Raw genomic sequence first — 22,655 nt, forward strand, 5'->3', positions numbered from 1 at the left:
GGAGCTTCGCTGGCAGTACCAATGGGGCCAGGAACCCGAGGGGGTCGTAGATGGAGCTAACGATGGACAGGATTCCTCCTCTTGTAGCTGGTTTGGCCTGTGGTTGCACTTTGAACCTGAAGGTGTCTGATGCAGTGCACCACTGAGTACCAAGGGCTCTTTCCAAAGGAATCTGCTTATGGTTCAGGTCAAGATCTTTGACTTCCGTTGTTCTGTCTTCTTTAGGGATGGACGACAGGACGGCCCTACTGTTGCTGACCCACTTTGTCAGCCTGAAGCCTCCACTGGCGCACAGATGTCTGAGGTCCTTGGCCAAAGCAACAGCATGATCTTCTGAATCCACAGACTTTAAACAGTCATCCACAAACAAGTTTCTGAGAACCGTTTCCACCACCTCGGGTGTTGTTTTACCTCCTCCATCTTGTGCTGTTCTTCTTAGTGCATATGATGCACAGCTGGGAGACGATGTAGCTCCGAACAGGTGCACTGTCATTCGGTAGTCTTCCATCGGTTTATTCAGATCACCATCCTGCCACCATAGGAAACGCAGAAGATCAGCATCTTGGTCAGCGACTTTGACCTGGTAGAACATCGCCTCAATGTCGGCCATCAAAGCCATAGGCTCTTCTCTGAACCTCAGAAGGACACCAACAAGTTTGTGAGGTCAGGTCCTTGTAGCAGCTGATCGATAAGTGAGGTTCCTTGATATGTGGAGGTGCAGTCGAACACTACTCTTATCTTGTTTTACTTTGGGTGGTAGAGACCGTGATGAGGTATGTACCACACACGTCCATCTTCTCGGCTTAACTGTTCTATGGGAATTTTGACAGCGTAGCCTTTTCCAATTATACCCGTCATGAATTCCTTGTAATCTTTGTACAGGTCCAGGTTTTTGCTGAGCTTTCTTTGGAGACTTGTGGCACGTTGCTCTGCCATGCAGCGGTTGTCTGGCATTTTAGCTGTCTCGTTTCACAGTGGTAAACCGATGCAGTAGTGCCCATCCCTTAACTCTGCAGATTTTACCACTGACCGCATGAACTGATGATCCTCCTGGGACATCTCTTCTTTGTCTTCACAGCTGAGTTCTGAGAAGTCTGTGTTATATTGCTTGATCAACAGTTCCTCTATGGTAGCTATGGAGATGTGGTTGGCTGTAATGTGGCTCACAACTCCATCCGCTGCCTTGCTGCCATCATCTGTCTTCTTCGGCCCATTCACTACCCATCCAAGGGCAGTCTTAACTGCATAGGGCCCGTCTCCGATGCTGTTTATCACCTGCCATGGCTCCAAAGCTTTAGGGGTATTGGTTCCTATAAGCATGGTGACTTCTCCTTTTATCTTTGGGGTTTTCACCTCCTTCAGATATGGCCACTTCTTTAGGTCTTCCTGCAGGGGGATGTTTCCTTTCTTGACCGGTATATCTTTACATGTAAAGACCTTAGGGAGTTCAATGTACTTCCTTTCTTCAAGTCCACACACTTCCAGGTCCGACAAGATACAACTTTGGGCTGGCTTCTCCTGACCCATAGTTCGGAGTAGGATCGTAGTTTTCTTTCCTCGAACGTTCAGCTGTGTCTTCAGTGATTCAGTGCAGAAAGTCGCCATACTTCCTGGGTCCATGAAGGCATACGTCTCCACAACCTTCTCACTTTTACTGGACTTGACTTTTACCGGTACTATAGCCAGTACACATTCTCCGGCCCCAGTGTATCCACATGTGTCCTTAGTCAGTGACACGAGACCATTTGAGATGTTCTCATCTGGCTTTCTAAATGTAGCACTGTCCTTCTCAACATGCAAAATTCCTGGGTGTCTTAGGGAGCAGACTTGACAGGTCATCCTTTTATTGTAGTTTCTGCTAAGGTGTCCCTGTGTAAGACATCCAAAACAGAGGCCTTTAGCTTTCAGAAACTCAATCCTGTCTTTCAGTTGTTGCTCTTTGATGATTCTGCAGGAATCGAGTGTGTGGTCTCTATGGCAGAACAAACAGGGTTTTTGAAAAGCATTGACAGGCTTTGCGGCTGAGGGGCTGTATTTTAAGTTTGAGGGCTGTGTTTTCTCTTCACTCATGGGAGCGACAGCTGTTGCAAAACTGCTTCCCCTTTGCCAGCCTGACTTTCAAACTTTAGAGTCCGTGGCCGTAGCTTTGACTTTTCCCTCCGTAGTTGTCCTGGTATCATGCATGCTTCCAAAGAGGGGGTCGTTAGCCATTTGTGATTGTCTGTATATATAGGTCACTAGGTCTGTAAAGCTTGCTCTTCGTCCCTTTTTCTCTTGAACCTCAAAAGCAGCACTCTTCCATCTTTCTTTCACTTTGTATGGGAGCTTTGAGGCGACGACTCTCATGTTAGTTGGATTGTTCATTTCGTCCATATACTCTATGTCCTCCATGGCATTACGGCACCTAATAAGGAAAAGGGCTTAGGCATTCAGAGCTTTTCCGTCTTCAGATCTGATCTGTGGCCACTTTAGAGCTTTATCCATATAGGCGGTAGCAATCTTAACTTCGTCACCATAATGTTTCTGGAGTAGAGCCCTGGCTTCTTTGTAGCCTCTCTGTGGTGCCATGTGCTCACAAGTGCGGACGAGCTCTTGAGGTTCCCCTCCGGTGAACTGTTCCAAGTAGTACAATTTGTCGCTGCTGCTCTCTGCCTTGCTGTCAATTACATGGTTGAAGGCTCTTATAAAGGACTTGTAGGTGAGCGGGTCTCCCTTGAACACAGGCAAGTCTCTTTTAGGAAGATAAGACAGGTTGTGCTGCCTTACCAGCATCTCTGTAATCTGGCTTTGACACTGCATCACATCATAGCTGTCCCTCTCCTCTCCTCTACGGTGACCTTCCCTGGGGCCCGGTCTGTGTGCTGCATCAGAAGCTCCATCCTGCGTGTCCATCCACATGCTTGACTCTGTTGGGCGTGGTTTGACAGTTCCTTTTAGTAGGTGTGCTGAGGCAAGTTTCTCACCATATTTAGCTGGTTTTGAAGCAGTTCTGGATCCGGTGCCAGATGTCTCTGACTTGCCATGACGTTGGCTGCGTCTGAGGTAGATGCTGATACCATCCTGCTGGTCTTCATACCCTCTAATCACCTTTAACTTTGCATCACATTCAGCTACAGCTGCCTCCAACTCTAATTGTTCTCTTTGAGCTTTGAGCTGCTGGAGCTGCTTTGCTTGCTGCTGTATTAGAGAGGCTTCTTCTTCCTCAAGAGCCTGCTTCTTCTTTAAGGATGCTGCTCGAGCTAGCAGTACTGCCTTTTCAGCCTCTGCCCTCCTGCGAGCAGAAGAAACAGTAGAGGAAGCCACTGTATGGTGACTGGCTCTGGAGACGCTGTCTTCAGGCCTGATATCATCTACTTCAGACGAGCAGGCTTCCTCTTCACGGTCCTCTTTTGTGCCTTCGCGTACTCCTTTAATCAATTTTTCAGTTATGCGTACAAACTGTTCAATGTTTGCTGACTTGGGATTAAACCAGTGTTGCTGGTCTTCAGACGCCTCCTCTTCAGGTAAGAGAGTTACATACTCCTTGTTAATGTCATTAAGCTCTCCGTATAATTTAGCAAAGTCATTCAGAATTTCTTCTTCCACTTTATCCATTCTTTAAGACGTTTCAGCTCATTAACCTTCTTGGTGAGCTGGCCCACCTTTGCTCTCCTTAATCCATTTAGCCTGTGGATCCTCTCCTCTTTGGCCTTTTCCGTCGGCTTTGGCTCCCTCTTGTGGCTCCTCTCGGTTAGTTCTTCCATGGCTCTTTCAAATTAAACTTACTACAGTGCTTAAACTCAACTAAAGGTGTCCAACAATAAACACTTCGTTTTTATAGAAAATGTCTTTGTTGCACTGTATTCCTTAAAGAACAACTTAGTTAAATGTATTTTACAAACGAAAAGAAAAAGGTAATCAGCTGGTAGTTGGAATCAACTGATCCATTCAGACTGCCTCTTCTGTCGGAGAGTAGCGATCTCCCATCCGTCCTCAGACATTAACATAACAACAGGCCACTTCACCGTCTTTGTTCCTCGGATGTCCCACTTAATGTGCCGATCTCCGTGTGTGGAAGAGCAGTCTTTATCTTCACCTTTAATGCGACGCCGTCACTGAAATCCCTCCTTCACAGCTCGGCTTCTCCAGAATGTAGTTTTTTGACAAATGTAGTTCCAGTAATCCAAAATTCGGCTCACAGATAGCAAATAAGCTTGACTCGGACAAAATACGTCTCAGGATAGTTTGTTTTTTACTTACACAAAAAATTATCAAATACAAACACATATTCTCTCAGGTCAAAAAACTATGTTGCTCGGTGCTTCTTTCTCCTTCTCACACCCCAATCACCAGCAGCTGCTGTTGGCTATAACGTCTCGTAATCACGTACAGCTGCGGTCGTCTATGCCGTCAATTTCACACGGCTGGTTCAAATAAATGATATGATAGCACTAATAACAAAGGTTTATAATATTCAAATATACATTTTAACATATGGCTCCTACACTAGGAACACAAAAAAAGCTCTTTCAGTTCCATCACTGCAGTGTCATGCAGCTGGCACGGATCCAGTAACAAGTCAACACTAAAGAATATCTAATTAGTTAACTAGCGCAGTCAGATAGCTAGAAACTGCTGACTGGTATAGATCTGACCCAGCTGTCCTGCCACATTGTTCGAGGGCTTCTGTAATGATATTGGTGAGGTGGGTGGTCCCTCTCAACATCATTGACCTTACTTATGTTTGTGTCCATGTCTAACTATCAAATGTAGCTAGCTCCAGCTCAGCCCATGTCAGCCTGCTTATCAAAATAACCTGTCCAAAATAAGCAACACCAGGCAAGCGGACGTGGAGTGAATTTTGGAACAGCGTTATACAGCTTTCTCTATATTTACACCAAAAACTTCCAATACAAAATGTGTACATGTTTACCAGTGCAAAGGCCTCCTGGTTAGTAAAGACATATTGGTGCTATCCTTCACAGATCATCAACCTGTTTGTGGCTGTCATCATGGATAACTTTGACTACTTGACACGTGATTGGTCCATCCTTGGCCCCCAGCACTTGGATGAGTTCAAGAACATATGGGCAGAATATGATCCTGAGGCCACGTAAGTGTTTGTCATGGATGTATAATAAGAACTAGATACAGCGTTGGAGGCGGCGTCTCGTTCTTTCCTATGAGAGCTGTTCATTGTAGTTCCCAGCATTTAGTACCCCCATGGAACTAAAGAGCCGATCGCGTTCACACCGGAATAAGTTCCTGAGGGAAGATTACGCAAATGAAGCCGCTGACGTCACTTCTTCTTCTTCTACTTTGGGTTTACTGGCAGGCTGCAAACAACTTCACGGCGTATACTGCCACCCGGAGTCCCCGGCCGGAAGTCCCCGGAGTTGGGGACTGGCTTCAGTAGAAGCTGCTGGGACTCCCAGCAGCTTCTACTGAAGCCTTCCGAGTAAATCGTCAGAACGCCGACACCTCCTCATCTCCACCGCTCCCATGTTTTATTTTGTGTTGCCATAAGTTAGTCTCTCTGCGCTGGTGCACTGGGCTAATGCTAATGCTAATAATGTTAACGCCAGCAAATAAAATGGCGGCTTCAGAAAACTTTTCCGAGTTTTACGGGGCGTGGTTTGCAATCCGCCCAGCCAATCAGAAATTTGAACTTTTTTCTCCCAGGAAAGAACCACCTCTCTAGCAGGGTGTGATGTTGTTTGACCAAGAGGGGGGAAAAAATGGCCTGATATTTTCGAGAGCAAAACTTCACAGATTACCCATCATGCCTGTCAGAGCAGAAGTACCCGTATGTGCGCTCACAGAGCATGCGCCCCTTAAGCCCCGCCCCCGAGCTCCCTCTCTCGGCTCACTAGAATGGATCGAGAGAGAAAATAAATCTAGATTCGGCTTTTAGTGCATTCTACAACTTTAAAGGTCCCATGTCATGTTTTTCCGGTTATTACCGGTCCCCTTGTGTGTTATGAAGGTTTGTATGCATGTAAATGGTCTGCAGATTCACAAACCCTCAAAGTACACCCTGTAGGGAGTAAAACTCTAACACAGAAAATACCTCCCCAAAACGTCTCGTTGGAGATTTCTAATTTTCCAATGTTTTCTTCCTTGGTATCGCTACGTCGGGATACCATCACAATCTAGAAACTACTAATAATCCTGTATTCTTTGAGCGTAATGAGATGTGGCCTAACCAATGTAGTTTTCATTTCAGATTATATTCAGGGAGCCAGTGCAAGAAAGCTAAAATATGAGAAATATGAACCTGTTTCCTAGTTTTTGTCGGTACATCAGCAAGGAATTATTCCAATAATCCATTCTATAATAATCCAAGGGACAATATCATGGACTTGTTTTTCTGATTTTAAAGACAGGATGTCCCTGATCTTTGCAATTGTACAAAGATGAGAGAAGGAAGCCATTGCATATATAGGGCAGTTTGATGTTTTGTTAAGATATTATACATTTTTAAAATCTCAGATAATGTATGTATGTTTCAAACATAGAAGAGCAGAAGTCTTGCTGAAAGGCATAACAGCGATTAAAGTCCTAAAGGGGTTAGTAAATAATGAATGAATGGTCAGGCCTCTCACAGGAGAGAGAGGGGGGCTGAGTCGCATTTTTCTTGATGGGTATAATAGTTTCCTTTATTTTAAATAGGTTTATAGATTGTGATGTTTCTAAAGGGTGAAGTTTCACAAACATTAAAGTAAGTTGTTAATTCAAAATGTACTTGAGTATGGAGAATGGAATGGTGACTCTAATTCAGAGACATTATGCTCCATGTTCTTTCCATTATTATTCCTTAAATATTTATGTAATTATTTTTGCATAGAAGGTGATTTGGAGAAAATCTCAAAAGCTCAATGTAATTTAACGTTGTATTCTCAGTTAGGTAAATATAATCTGTCTGTGTGTAAGTATGACATTATACAATGTTATTGTTTTTCAGTGGGCGAATTAAGCACCTAGATGTAGTGACACTCCTACGGAGAATACCTCCTCCTCTAGGTTTTGGCAAGTTTTGTCCTCATCGTATCGCCTGCAAGGTAAGTATATAGACCCTATTTATATTTTTTCCCTTTTGGTTTAGAAAACTATGACGAAAATATCAAATATATCTTACTGAAACATAATCTTCAAGTCAATAGATTGTTTCTGAGTTCAGAGGACATGGATATAGCCAGAGACTGAAAGGGATGAATTGAGAGGACTGTTTTTGGTATGCTTTTTATCTGACCTCTGTAAACTGCTGGAAACGCTGCGTACTTGAGACTGTCAAACTTTGCAAAAAACACCTTAGGTATACAGAGCTAGGCTACATATTAGCTAGGTGAAGTGTCAACAGGCCAACAGCATGAGAAAGAAGGCATGTGATTACATTATATTCATTATAAATCATCTGTATTGAAGTTTTCCATTACAATAGAAAACATCTATGATAACATTTATATTACAAAAGAGAACAACAAAAGAAAGAACATTACACTTGACTCTGATTCCAAACTCTACAGCAGTGGTTCTCAACTGAGATCAAGATTGTTGCCGGAAGTCCCCACGGAGAATAACTTTGCGGTAGAACTATTCTTTATACATCCATGGGTACAACTTCAGATAAAAATGAACACATAATGAAATATGACCCCCGGTTTGATGATTGACAGGTCACAGAACAATGGGGGCTATCTACCCTTACCCACAATTTAAAGTAGTTCACACAGACTATCTCCTCTTTGCTCTTCTTTCTGTGAGGAGCAGCAAGCTGTCAGAACAAAGTGAAAAACAAACAATGGCATAAAATATTATTAAAATGTCGGGTAGTAATAGATTTATTTATTTTCTTCTCAGAGTGTACCAGAATAAGTAGTTTATGTTAGTATTTCTAAAAATCTCCTGGGGGAGAATCCCCCCAGACCCCCTTCTGGGGATGGGTTTTCAGCATGTGTGCCTTTTTATATAGTTCAGCTTTGATTCCATCATCTCATTAAACCTTTTTTAAAAGCATACTTTAGTTCTGTGAAGGGATATAATATATCCCTTATATATTAATATTGTATACTGAAAAGCGTATATTAAAGCAACATTTTTTGTTGAATATTTGAGTGCTTAAAAATGTTGGGTCGCGATTTATTGACCAAGTAAAAAGTGGGACCCGAGGCCTGACCAGTTGAGAACCACTGCTCTACAGTTCATAGCTGTAGAGTTGCTCCTAGAGGTTTATTAGTATCACCTTCAGAAAATGATTTCCTGATTGATAATCTCAAAGAGGATAAAGACATGTCCTTGTAACAACTCAAACATTTACTGACCTGGGATTTGATGTTGATTTGAATCAGGGTAAGGGGTGTACAGCCTACAGTTGGGATCACATACTGTCTTTCCTAATCTCCCTGCCTTTTTAATTTAAGGGTTCACACATTGTAGTTTTGATATTCAATATTTTCATGTGAAATAGTATCGGTGAAGAGTGACAGGAGAGTTCATAAACTCTCACCTTGTCTTCACTTTTCCTCTTTTATCCAAAGACGGATCTTACGCTGCTCCTCAGATAGAAATAGTCAAAAATCCCCTTCAAATCCCCTTCAAATTAATCATCCTTAAAATGCACAGGAGTGATCTTTGTAGAGGTAATTGCCAACCATGTATCCCATAAAGATATTCTCACTTTAGTGATGTATATAATTATGGCCAGAAGGAACAGGGGAAATAATTTTGTCTTAAAAAAAGCTAAAATTGACAAACGCAACAAAATACGACCTTGTCTTTTAAATATTTTAAATGAAAAAATAAATGTAAATAAAATAAATTAAAAAAAGTATTTCCCCTGTACAGTATAAGGACTTTTGTTACATTGTGTGTGTGTGTGTGTGTGTGTGTGTGTGTGTGTGTGTGTGTGTGTGTGTGTGTGTGTGTGTGTGTGTGTGTGTGTGTGTGTGTGTGTGTGTGTGTGTGTGTGTGTGTGTGTGTGTGTGTGTGTGTTTTACAGAGGTTGGTCTCCATGAACATGCCTCTCAATAGTGATGGAACAGTCACCTTCAACGCCACACTTTTTGCTCTGGTCAGAACGGCACTGAAAATAAAGACAGAAGGTTTGTGTCATCGTTAGTATGTATGTTTCTTCACGTCATTTCTAGTGAATATGGATTTTAATGTAGCTCTCATTTCAAGACAACAGACTATAGTTCCAGTTATGATCTGACTAACATGCACAGAGGCCACCTTCACTACAGGGCCTCAATATTTATGAATACAAATAAGGCAGGATCCAAATTAAAGCCGCTGCAGTTGATATTTTTACTTTTTAACAATGTGAGGTGGTAATAACAATTACAATTATAATTATATCTATGATATTCATTTGCAGTTAGCTGGTTTTTTCCGATTGTAAAGTGGTGCATGCTAACTCAGTTACTGTGGGTAGGCAAGTGCTCATTCACCAATTTGCTGCCCTAGGCAAGATTTTAGCTGGCACCCCCCCCCCCCCCCCCAGATGAAGACACTCACTATGACTCGCGCGTGCACGGTTATGGCATGACCACCAAAACAGAAAGATATGGACACAAGATGTGTGCAAATGTATTTAGTATCCTATCCATGTGAACATGATTTAAGTGTGGGGGAGGGGGGGGGGGGGGGGCTAACCTCCTCTAGGGGGGTCTGGGGGCATGCTCCCCCAGGAAGATTTTGTATTTTTATGTTGAAGTTAAAAACATCAATCTGGTGCACTTTGAGAGCAAAATGAAGAGATCTATAGATACATCTCTCAACACCCATATCAAACAGAACTGTAAACAGATTTAGTTTTTCTTTATGGATATTTTACAAATCACTCCCCTTTCAAACTGTATTTTTGTTTATTAATAACAACTTGTTTGTACCGTCATATAGTATTTTATACCTGTTTACTTTATTCTCTTATTTTTGTATAACTATAATGATCATATAAAGGTGTGCCTTTACCTGACTGAGCTGAGGTTATCAGAGCCGCTCAGTCTTTCAGGAGAGAGCTCTCTAAAGCTCCCCCCCCCCCCCCCCCCCCCCCCCGCGGCCGCTTACACAGTACATTCCAATGTTAATAAAAGCACACAGAAGCTGTGTACGCTTTCTGGGAGATTTATTTATTTTTAAATGAACACAAATACAAAATTAAAACCTATAATTGCACACTAAAACCATTATTTCAAAAAAAGAACTATTTCACATAAACCTCTGTTTTTTACTGGCAGTTCAACTTGATAGGCGTAGTTCTGATAGTATAAGACAATAAGATGTACTTAGTTGATTGTTATGAAAAATAAATGTCATTTCACATTTTTTTTCTCCCCACTTTTCGGCGCCCCCGATGGGTTGATGCGCCCTTAGCATTCGCCTATACTGCCTATGCCAAGGGCCGGCCCTGAGCAACCATGATATATGATTACATTATCATTATTAGTTTTATTGGTATTCATTTTCATGAATTCAAGGGTAATATCCAAACTTGCTTTTACACAATGAAAACACTTTTTATCGTCATGAATCTCATTGCCCTTTTCCATTTTGTCAGGTAATTTTGAACAAGCAAACGAGGAACTGAGGGCAATTATCAAGAAGATCTGGAAGCGCACCAGCATGAAACTTCTGGACCAAGTCATCCCACCTATAGGAGGTCAGCTTTTATGATAAACTAAATGAACTTTAGTTTTCTCAAGAAAGCATTGGTCCGAATAAATTGTGCTAGGTCTTACATATTGTAGTAGTTTTGCTAGTTCAAAGTGTTTCAGCAAAGTTAAAGCCTTTTGTAAGATTTCCTCACCAACTTCATTCTAACATTGCCAGCAAAATTTCTAAATTATGTGATCGTTTTTTTATTCATTCATTTATTTAACAGTGCACATTAATCAACATTTCTGTAAATGTGCCAGTTAGCCAAGAGGCTATTTTTCATCTGTAGTCCCTGGATAGATTTTGTAAGTCAACTTAAAGACAAGAGATCTGATCTCCACTAAGATAACCACAGCTGTGAATGTTTGTGTGGTGTCATGTGTTCACATGTTACAAGCATATATTGGGCAAATATAAGTGCACATCATTCACTTTCAGTTGAAATACTTTCATTTTGAGACATCTTCATGGCCCCATGCATTCACAAATGTCTGTCTTGTAGCTTCTTTCCATTGACTTTAAATGTGCCATATGCTTCCTGTCTGGGGTGTTCACAAAGGGCCACTGTGGGATTAAAACGCTTTAAACTGAATGGATTTAATGGCATTTCCAGTTTACATGGATTTTGTATTTGAGCAGATGATGAGGTGACAGTGGGAAAGTTCTACGCCACCTTCCTGATCCAGGATTATTTCAGGAAAATGAAGAAGAGACAGGAAGAGTACTATGGGTGCCAGCCCACCAAGAAAAGTGCTTCTTCTGGGATACAGGTTAGTAGTTAATGCCATGGGATGTCTAGTGAATGGTTTGATTATTCTTTGATAGATTTTTACTACACCTTTAATTCATGTAAATGCAACACACAACAGTGAGTAAGGATAATGGTTCCAGCATATGTATGTTTTCTTTGAGTGTGTAGTACATGATTGTGAGTGCTCTTTGAGTGTGTCGGACATGATTGTACTGTAAACATACTTACTGTTCATTAAATGTGCATATAAGTAATGTTCAAGTGTGAAATTGCATGAGTTGCATGAGGATAGGCCCATTCAAATAAACGTTCCACTCCTTCCCCATTCACTGTGGACTTGACCTCTCTCTGTATGTGGACTATTTCTTTTTTGCCTAACCTTTTGTTAAGGTCATCTTACATTTTGCCACTTATTGTTCTTTAAAAAAAAAAAAAATTGTGTCTAACAGGAATATTATTTGGGTACTTTACTTACAAAAATGTATAGGATCCTTAGAAAAATATGATTTGTATTAACAGTGTACTCAGCAGTCACTCGCTTAAAGGTTCACCTTCGAATGGATGCACTTTTCTCCATATACTGAATATATTCTTAAGTTTCAAGGTTTGCTAAAATATACATCATGTTTGTGATGGTCCTAACAAAATGGTCTGGTTCTGAAATTATTTAAATGAACAATAAAAAGGCTATAGGATTGCTCTTAGACAAAGAATCTGAAATATGGTAAACTAGGTGGTTATATCAGTTGATACCAGGGAGTCACTCAGCGTTGGAGCAGCAGTAATGAGCATGGCCTACAGCTGCAGAGCGCACAGTGAGGGGCAGCTTCTGGGTCTGTTGCCATGCGTACTGTAGTGCTTCCAGTTTTACTTCAAAAGTAAAACAAATATCAGGCAGGCCTTCTGTGTATGTCCCCGAGTTCCCCTCCCCTCAAAGGCCCCTCAGTCTGACGGATAGGTGCCATCTTTAAAGGATAAGCAAATGTAAAAAGACTGGAAAGACAAAGTAGAATCCACATGCTAAACAACTCAAATAAATATAAAGAAGAAGAGGGCATGTTTTATTTAACAGGGAATTTCAGGACCTAGTTTGGTCCTCTGCTCAAGACCCGCCCGCACTGCCATCCTACAGATGATGGTCTGCACACACCCATTGGCTGGAATGACTTTGGTAGTAGTTTTCTTCAATACATATGTTTCTTTGTGTCCACCAGGCAGGGTTGAGGAACATAGAGGAGGAGGCGGCTCCAGAGCTCCATCGGGCCATCTCTGGAGACCTTGTGACTGAAGAGGAGATGGAGGGGGCTGCTGACGAAGAGGGCATCTTCAGGGTAACAGGACAGGATGAAGGGATGACAGAACGATGGATCAGCCTAATTTCAGAAAGAAAAAAGAAAAAGTTTGAGAAACACTGTGCTAGTGGATTGTCAAAGAAAAAAATGTCCATGCAAACCTTATTATTAATAATAATTTAAAAAATATATATTTAAAAAAAAAAAAAGAATTATAATTTTTTCTTTTTAATTTTCCATTTTTATTTTGTAATCATGGGTCGCGACCCCCACTTTGGGAACCCCTGATCTAAGAGATCTGATATGATAAAGCCCATTGGACTTTAAAAGTATGCTCCCTTGCAGAATTCAACATCACTCCACCCGACTGACATTTCATTCCGACTCAATGTTTTATTTGAAAATCAAACACAAATCTTATGATAATAAATAGAGCTTCTGACACCACAAAACCAGGCCAGCCGTTAAAGGAAGAGCTACAGATCTTTAACCCTTAACCCGACCTAACAACAATTATAAATGCAAAATGTATTGTTTTCATCTATAATTCACTCAATCAATCAATCAATCAATGTTTATTTATATAGCCCAATATCACAAATGTTACATTTGTCTCAGTGGACTTCACAGTTTGTACAGAATATCAGTATGACAATACAACACCCTCTGTCCTTAGACCCTCACATCGTACAAGGAAAAACTTCCAGAGAAAACCCCACAGTTTAAAGGGAAAAATGGGAGAAACCTCAGGGAGAGCAACAGAGGAGGGATCCCTCTCCCAGGACGGACAGACGTGCAATAGATGCCGTGTATAAATTGAAAAGATAATACATTTGCAACATAGGTAGTCCAAATGTTTGGAAATGCATGTGTGTATAATAAGAAGATGAATCCACAAGGATATCCATCCAGGACTTATGATCCAGGACCACAGCCACGACTCAAGATCCAGGACTCGCAATCCATGACACAGGACCGCAGGATCATCCATGACTCCGGATCCCGGTGTATATAGACACCAAAAAGAAAGAAATTTGAGGAAGCTGGGTTAATCGGAACATGAGAGTACACAGGTATAGACAGAGAGAAGGAAGAAGTAAGATGTCCCCCGACGAACTAAGCCTATATCAGCAAAACTAGGGGCTGAATCTAATCAGCCCTAACTATAAGCTTTATCAAAAAGGAAGGTCTTAAGCGCACTCTTAAAAACGGATAGGGTGTCTGCCGTCCGAACACAAACTGGAAGCTGATTCCACAAAAGTGGAGCTTGATAAGAAAAGGCTCTGGCTCCCATTGTACTTTTAGAGACTCTAGGAACAACCAACAACCCTGCATTCTTGGAACGCAATGCCCTAGTAGGACAATAGGGTATAATGAGTTATTTAAGGTAAGATGGCGCCTGCCCATTAAGGGCTTTGTAGGCGAGAAGAAGAATTTGAAATTATATCCTGTGTTCTATAGGGAGACAGTGTAAGGCAGCCAGAACAGGAGTAATGTGGTCCCTTTTCCTAACTCTGGTTAGTACACGAGCTGCAGCATTTTGAATCAGCTGAAGCGACTTGACTGACTTCTTGGTACACCCTGATAATAAGGAGTTACAATAATCCAGCCTTGAAGTAACAAATGCATGGACTAGTTTCTCTGCATCGTTTTGAGGCAAGATATGCCTGATTTTTGCAATGTTACGGAGATGGAAGTAGGCGGTCCTTGAAATTGATTTTATGTGGGTGTTAAAGGATAAATCCTGATCAAATATAACACCAAGATTCCTTACAGTCTCACTGGAGGCCAAATTAATGCCATCCATAGTTAATATATCTTTAGATAATTTGTTTCGTAGATTCTTCGGGCCAAGTACAATAACTTCAGCTTTGGTCGTGTTTAACATCAAAAAATGTAAGGTCATCCACGTTTTTAAGTCCTTGAGGCAGTCTTGAATTTTATTTAGATGATTAATTTCATCAGGCTTGATTGATAAATATAGTTGAGTATCATCCGCATAACAATGAAAGTTTACAGAATGATTCCTTATAATATTGCCTAACGGAAGCATATATAGGGTGAACAAAATAGGTCCAAGCACTGAGCCCTGTGGCACTCCATGGCTAACTTTGGTTTGCATGGAAGATTCATCGTTGACACGTACAAACTGAGAGCGTTCAGATAGATAGGACCTAAACCAGCCTAAAGCAGTTCCCTTTATGCCAACTAAGTGCTCTAGTCTTTGCAATAGGATATCATGGTCGATAGTATCAAATGCAGCACTGAGATCGAGCAAGACAAGAATAGAGACAAGTCCCTTGTCAGAGGCTATTAGAATGTCATTTGTGACTTTAACCAGAGCTGTCTCTGTGCTATGTTGTGTTCTAAAGCCAGACTGAAAATCTTCAAATAAATCATAGTTTTTTAAGTAATCACACAGCTGTTTTGCGACTGCTTTCTCAATAATTTTTGAGTGGAACGGAAGATTAGAAATAGGTCTATAGTTGGCTAAAACCTCTGGATCGAGGTTGTGCTTTTTAAGAAGCGGTTGTATCACTGCTACTTTGAATGATTGTGGAACATAGCCTGATAATAAAGACATATTCATAATATTTAATAAAGAAGTGCTAATTAATGGAAAAACTTATTTTAACAGCTTAGTTGGAATCGGGTCTAAGATACACGTTGATGGTTTAGAAGAGAGAATCATTGAATTTAATTGTTCAAGGTTTATGGCTGAAAAGCATTCTAGTTTACTATCTAGTGTAATATTAGAACTTACGTTTCCGGGAGCTGTTGATAACACTATACTGGTCAAAGGCAAGAGGTCATTGATTTTGTTTCTAAGAGTAACAATTTTATCGTTAAAAAAGCACATAAAATCATTACTACTGAGTGCTATGGGAATAGAAGGCTCAGTCGAGCTGTGGCTCTCTGTCAGCCTGGCTACAGTGCTGAAAAGAAATCTTGCATTATTCTTATTCTCATCTATTAATGAAGAGTAGTATGCTGCTCTCGCTTTACGCAGTGCTTTCTTATATTCATTGAGAGTAATATGCCAAATTAAACGAGATTCTTCAAGTTTAGTGGAACGCCATATCCTTTCAAGTTGTCTCGACTTTTGCTTTATTTTGCGGGTTTCGGCATTATGCCATGGAGCTAATCTATGTTGTTTTATTTTCTTCTTTTTCAAAGGAGCAACAGAGTCTAATTTTATTCGCAGCGCATCTGTAGCACTATCAACAACATGATCAATTTGGGGTGGTGTACATTTTGTATAAGTTTCCTCCCCTACATGCAGACATGCTATCGAGTTAAGTATTGGTGGAATATCTTCCTTAAATTTGGTTATAGCACTAACAGATAAGTTTCTGCTGCAGGAGCTTTTGGCTAATGCTTTGTAGTCTAGTAACAGTACTTCAAAAGTTACTAAGAAATGGTCGGATAAAGCAGGATTATGCGGTTCGACTAATAGTTGCTCAATTTCAATACCATAAGTCAGAACAAGGTCAAGAGTGTGATTATAGCAGTGGGTTGGTTTATTTACACTCTGACAGAAACCAACAGAATCTAATATAGAGTTAAATGCAACAGTAAGGCTATTTTTATCATCGTCAACATGAATATTAAAGTCACCTACGATAATTACTTTATCTGTTTTAAGTACCAAAGCTGATAAAAACTCAGAGAATTCTGATAAGAATTCTGAATAAGGACCTGGTGCACGGTACACTGTAACAAATAAGATTGGCTGCAAAGTTTTCCAGGTCGGATGCGTAAGACTGAAAATGAGGCTTTCAAAGGAGGTATAATTTAATTTTTGTTTAGTATTGATAAGTAAACTTGAGTCAAAGATTGCTGCAACTCCACCTCCTCGGCCCGTGCCTCGGGCAATATGAGTATTGATATGGCTGAGTGGAGTGGCCTCATTTATGCTGACATATTCTTCATGTCTCAACCAAGTTTCAGTGAGACAGCATATATCAATATTATAATCTGATATTAAATCATTTACCAGTATTGCTTTAGATGCTAGAGATCTTATGTTTAAGAGACCACATGTAATCTTCCTGTTGTGTTGCACTGTAGTAGTTTTTACATTTACTTTTATTAGGTTATTATGTATGAAACCTCTATTAGGTTTTACCTTAAATTGTCCTTGGGCAGACACACACACCGTTAATATTGGGTATTTTATTCGGGTCGGGATTCCTATGGATGACTGCCTAGGAGAGAGCGCAGAGAAGCGTGTAAGACTGCGACTCTGCCTCCTGGTCTCAACTCCAGTTTGTCATGGATTAAGTCCACAGAGCCCTGAAATGTTTGCCGAAATGAGATTTGCACCTTCCAAAGTAGGATGAATGCCGTCTCTCTTAATCAGACCAGGTTTTCCCCAGAAGGCTGTCCAATTATTCACGAAGCCCACATTGTTTGCTGGGCACCACCAAGACAACCAGCGCTGAAATGATGACATGCGGCTATACATGTCATCATTGATCAGATTGGGGAGGGGACCAGAGAAGATTACGGTGTCCGACATTGTTTTAGCATAACTACACACCGACGCCACATTAAGTTTGGTGCATTCTGATTGGCGTAAACGAACATCATTACCACCGACGTGAATAACAATCCTAAAGTATTTACGTTTATTTTTAGCCAGCAGTCTAAGATGCGCCTCAACGTCGCCCGCTCTGGCCCCCGGAATGCATGTGACTGTGGACGCTTCGGTCTCTAAATTCACGTGTCTCATAATAGAGCTACCAATAACCAGAGTTGGCTTCTCAGCGGGTGTCTCGCTGAGTGGGGAATATCTGTTAGATACGTGAACGGGTTGGTGGGGACCTGCGGGTTTCGCGTTATGCCCCTTCTGAACAGTCACCCATTCTCCCTGCTGCTCGGGAGTTGCCGGGGGACGGCTCAGAGGAGCTACCTTTTGCCGGTCCGCACCGGCTAACATGGGCTTTACTGTAGCTGAGTTATTTTCTAAGATGCGGAGCCGGGCTTCTATGGCTATGATTCCCGCCTCCAACCTAACAACTATACTACATTTAACACATGTATCGGTACCAGTAAAGGAGGTAGGGGAGTAACCAAACATGAGACAGTTAGAGCAGAAAATAGCACCCGAGGGTGGGGAAAGAGCCATGGCTAGCTATCAAGCTAAAGTAGCTACCGTTAGCAAACCCGAAAAGAGTGTAGGCAACTGTGGAGTTACAGTCGCTAAGAGAAGGAGAGTTTGTGAGTGCTTAAGCTGTAGTAACGTGTGATTACAACGTCAGGCAGTTGCCGTGATCAAGAGTTTTAAAACGATCGATTAAGTTAAGATAATAAGCTATCAGCAACAGAACAGGCACACGCTTTTGCAGTTTTAGTTGGGTGACCAAGAGTAAGTCCTTGCAAATAAATACATAGGGGCATAATGCAAATATAAATGTTGCTGTCATCTGTAAATACTGAAAGGTCAAATGTTTTTGTGTTCATTTGTATTGACATCATTTGACATATGTGTCAATTAAGAATATAGACCACAATAACTGTGCTCTCTTCTCTAAAACAGAGACATGGAAGTCTTTTTGGAACCTCAGACCCTTTCTCTGCAGAGAGCGAGGCAGCCAATGGCAGCCAGGCCACCAGCCAGCGGCCCCTGCAGAGGGCAGGGTTCAACAACAGTTTGAACATCACCAACGGCAACACAAGTCCCAGGTCTGTGTGCTCACACTTCTGTTTGTGTATGTAAACCGTTTGGTTTGCTGGATCCTTAACTGTAATGCATTCAAAGCACATGGCTTCTTGCTGCTCTGGAGAGACAACACAGTACAGTATTGGTGTTGTTAATAATGAACACAACACAACTTTTAACAGTATTTCACTCGCTGTTTCATTTACTGTGTGCCTTCCTCTCTGCAGTCACGTACTCCTTATGAGGATTTTGTTGACCACTGCCTGAAACTCAGTGCAACATTCTGATAATCTGCACCATAATTCTTCATGTCCTGGTCGCCTTGTGAAATAGTATTATAATAAGATATGTGGTATAACAAATTGATGACACATTTGCAGGTTATTAGGTAAATAGTAAGTGTTGAAGTCGATGAGCATTACTAACCTAATTGTAGCTAAATGAGACATTAGTTATCACTCCCAAAAGAAACTGTATTGTCCCAGATGTTTAAAACAATGTGCACAACATCACTGACTCACACCCTGTTGGAGGCCATGCTGTGTCATACTGTCTCTCTTTCTAATGTTTTGCGCTGTTCACACACAATGAGCACTGTCAGTGCTTGATGCTGCAGTTATATACATATATTGTGTTAATGTATTATCATCATGTAATGTTATTTTATGTTAGATTCTCATATTCTGAGATTATTTGACAGTTTTCCCTGTCTTTTTTCAGCCTTTATTAACATTAGATTAAAGATTTGTTTTTGGATCCTTGATCTTGGTCTGAGCGCTTCAGAGCCGTGGCGTCGGCAAAATGGAGCGGCAGGAGCTTCTCACCGGATGCAAAGGAGTGATGCAAGGAGCTGCCAGGCTTAGAACCAAGAAAGCTCCAGGGCTGACCGTTACCTTGTCATGCCGCACAACCCCGCCTGTTACAGAAAAAGCGTTCCTTGTCTTTTGAAAATCACCAGCATGGTGTAACTGCAAACACAACATTCACATATCACTTACACACTTCCAGCCATACACATCGAGCACAGGATCCCTCTCCTGCAGGAAGTATCAGTTCTAACCTTTTGTGTGCAAAATAGCAATAAAGAATTGAACAGTACATAACTGTATCTATTGTTTCACTGTATCTTGTGGTGTTCACTTTGGAGTGTTCTAATCGTTTTAATGTTCTTACTGACATACACATTACATAAAGTCGTCTAACATCCATCCCGTATCTCAACAGTTGCATGCCTTGAACCCTTGTTCACTGTTACTATAGAGCACTTCCTGTTTTAATCACACACCCACCAGCCCCATATGGAATATGCAGTGCAAAACCCAGAAAAATATTCATCCAAAAATGTCAATACAATGGAACAAAGTAGAAAAAACCATGAACATTATTTTTGAATATTTATAATTATTTATGTCATTTCTCACTATCACAGTATTTCAGCAGCGTGACAGATTCCCATTAACATGGTTCTTGTATTGCTGGAACACTAACACTTGCGTTTATCTTTGAAAAATACAGGCGTTTGTTAGTGTGTGTTGAAAAGTTGGTCCACAGAATAAAATATATCCTAGAACATTCACTTACCACTGACATAACAAATACAAGTATCTCTGAGTAACCGGACATTTTCCAACCCCATGACAGTATCTATAACCTCCATCCCTCCTCAGAGCCTCCTGGCCTCTCCAGGCTCTTTCTTTGTTTTCTGGCAGCTCTCAGTGGCTCCCTACAGGCAGGCGGGGCAGGCAGACGTAGGCCTGGGGAAATAGCTGGATGTTTAGGGGGTTGCCGTCCAGGCGGATATCCTCCAGGTTGCGGCGGGTGAAGTGGCGATCATGGCTGTTACAGAAGGAGTCCTCGTACAGAATCTGGATGTTGTTATTCTGATTGGGGCACATGAAAGATACAGTTTATGTTTTAAAACCGAGAGTATTAGCGTTCATCATTTGTGAAGGGTCTGCATTGAAGCTACATCATTCCCTAAAAAAATAAGAAACTATGTTTTGAGTTAAATGAAGTAAGTCTGCATAAGTTAGATTGCTGTCACAAAGTATTTTTCTAAAGAAAGTGCAAAGCAGATAATGCTATGCAAGTGATGCACTATCATGATCAACAAATACAGATCATGTAAATGACGGTGCTCATTCAGCATTTTCCATCTTATGCCCTATCTTGATAAAGTGCTTTTATATTTCGAACTTTCCAATTTTTTAATTTAAAATCTTTGTAGTGTTGTGTAGTGCGTACAGAGAGAAGGTCAGAACCCTGACATCTTGGTGCCAGGATAACAACCTCCATCTCAACGTCAGCAAGACCAAAGAGCTGATTGTGGATTACAGGAAGCAGCAGAGAGAGGGACACGCCCCCATCGCCATCAATGGGACTACGTGGAGAGAGTCAGCAGCTTCAGGTTCCTCTGGGTCCACATCACTGAGGACCTGACATGGACTCTTCACTGAGGACCTGACATGGACTCTTCACACCACCACCATCACCAAAACAGCTAGATATATTATATTGCATTGTTGTCATATCATATATCATGTAGTTGTGTATATGAACCTTTTGGATTTGTTCTCGGCTTAGTCAACATGTTTTCTTTATAAGATACTTTCCTCTTTGTGTGGCCATCTATTGTCTCAGTTTAATGGTTACTAGTTCTTTTGTTTGGATTTGGATTCCCATTTGAAATTTTTAGTTTTGTGTTGTTGTTGTTGTTTACTTATTCAGTTGTGTCACGTGGAAAATTAGGTATGACCTAAAGCAACGATCAATAAAAGAGGTTAATGACAGAACGAACAAGAGGCCATTCATTTTTTTAACAGCAACAGACCCCAGCTCTGTGTCACAATTGTTTCCCAGAAATGTGTTGGGATAACAGTGTGATTGCAGAGCCATGTTAAGTTATCCTGGCATTCTGTAGCCAGGCTAGTTGTTGGTGAACTGGCAGATTCTTTTTTTAAGTGATCTAGTTATTTATCACATCAATATTGAATTTACCAAAACCCAATTTCCCCCCGGGATAAATAAACTGTTCACATTCTGATTTTTAATTTCCCTTTAAAGGTAACAAAGAAAAAGAGGCATGACATGAATGTGCTTCTACCTGCAGGTGTAAAACTCTCAGACCCAGTGGTAGTGGTACAGGAATGTAATCCAGTTTATTGTCAGACAGATAGAGGAACTCCAGCTGGCTCATGTCCTGCAGGAAAAAGAAACACACAGAGGTCTCACAAGAGGGAGCAACACGCCCACGTGATATTGACTGACTACAATTCCTTGAATTTTCCAAGTAGTGTCTTAACATGTTCCCTGTTTCCCAACATGTTATTATTGTTTCATTAAAAAACAATTGCGACTGATCTGATTATAACCACGGTGTGTTACACCTCTCTTATACGCCACGCAGGAACGAGGAGGCAATACATTAAAAATAAAAACAGTTCTACAGTATCTTCCTTTGTGGATGCAGCTGTTGACTTGAACAACCAAACATACAGAGTTATACATGCTTACATGATTATTACCAATTACAGATTTTTCTCTTTTGGTTATTTTCTAAATATATGCTTTTTAATTATTTTTAAACTCATCAGGGGCCTCACTTATAATGTTCAAGAGATGGCATACGGCAATTTCTAAGCAATGTTTTTAATTTATAAAATGCTAAATTGATCCAGATCCACAAAACAGTGGTACTAATACAACAAATAAACTAATCTTCATGTGTAAAATATAATTTTTTAAGATGTATATGATATTTACCTTGAATCCCTCAGAATGTACCCCATTACTGATCAGCCGGTTGTTGCGTACATCGATGTATTTCATGGTGATTGGCAGCTCAGGCATGCTCTGCAGGTTGTTATCAGCCAGCAGTAACTGGTGAAGCTGCGGCAGAGACAGAAACACATCCTCATCCATCCCTGAAATCTGGTTCCCTGTCAGGTCAATGGACTGGAGTTGATCTATATAAAAAACAAAAAAATATCTTCAATCATACATCATTTATCTTAGAGTGTATGGTGGTTCAAATAATCAAAGTGATTCCTTACTGAGGTAGTTAAAGTCTGTGTTCTTGACATGTCGAATGTTGTTGAAGCGGCCAGAAAAATGGGTGGTGTCTTTAGGAAGGAGTGGGATCTGATCCAGGCCTGTGTCATCACAGTACACACTCCCACCAATACACACACACAGCAAGCAGCTGGGCATACCTGCACATACAGAGTTTAGATTGTAATACCTGTGCACACACATCTAAACATATGCAGAAACACAACACAGCTCACACATTAATACTTGTATTTATTCTAAC

At 41.0% G+C, this 22,655-nt stretch overlaps 2 protein-coding genes across 8 annotated transcripts in view; one reads left to right on the plus strand and one right to left on the minus strand.

Annotated features, from left to right (window-relative positions):
• Positions 1 to 19,451, plus strand: part of LOC307039091 (dihydropyridine-sensitive L-type skeletal muscle calcium channel subunit alpha-1-like) — a 132,188-nt gene extending 112,737 nt beyond the window's left edge. The window contains exons 34-41 of the mRNA XM_079680884.1: positions 4,965 to 5,092; positions 6,944 to 7,040; positions 8,978 to 9,080; positions 10,538 to 10,639; positions 11,275 to 11,405; positions 12,601 to 12,717; positions 18,221 to 18,366; positions 19,064 to 19,451. Of these exons, the coding sequence (XP_079537010.1) occupies positions 4,965 to 5,092; positions 6,944 to 7,040; positions 8,978 to 9,080; positions 10,538 to 10,639; positions 11,275 to 11,405; positions 12,601 to 12,717; positions 18,221 to 18,366; positions 19,064 to 19,073 (834 nt within the window). The 3' untranslated portion in view covers positions 19,074 to 19,451. The remainder of the gene's footprint in view (positions 1 to 4,964; positions 5,093 to 6,943; positions 7,041 to 8,977; positions 9,081 to 10,537; positions 10,640 to 11,274; positions 11,406 to 12,600; positions 12,718 to 18,220; positions 18,367 to 19,063) is intronic.
• A 149-nt stretch (positions 19,452 to 19,600) lies between these two features.
• The window catches only part of optc (opticin), a 66,167-nt gene continuing 63,112 nt past the window's right edge, over positions 19,601 to 22,655 (minus strand). For all 7 annotated transcript variants that reach the window (XM_079680885.1, XM_079680886.1, XM_079680889.1 and 4 more), the window contains 4 exons: positions 22,396 to 22,554; positions 22,106 to 22,308; positions 21,447 to 21,542; positions 19,601 to 20,223 (listed from right to left, as the gene is read on the minus strand). In XM_079680885.1, coding sequence (XP_079537011.1) covers positions 20,056 to 20,223; positions 21,447 to 21,542; positions 22,106 to 22,308; positions 22,396 to 22,554 — 626 coding nt within the window. In that variant the 3' untranslated portion in view covers positions 19,601 to 20,055. The remainder of the gene's footprint in view (positions 20,224 to 21,446; positions 21,543 to 22,105; positions 22,309 to 22,395; positions 22,555 to 22,655) is intronic.

Source organism: Notothenia rossii (assembly GCF_949606895.1).
Source record: "Notothenia rossii genome assembly, chromosome: 5".
In the NCBI taxonomy this organism is placed as follows: domain Eukaryota; kingdom Metazoa; phylum Chordata; class Actinopteri; order Perciformes; family Nototheniidae; genus Notothenia; species Notothenia rossii.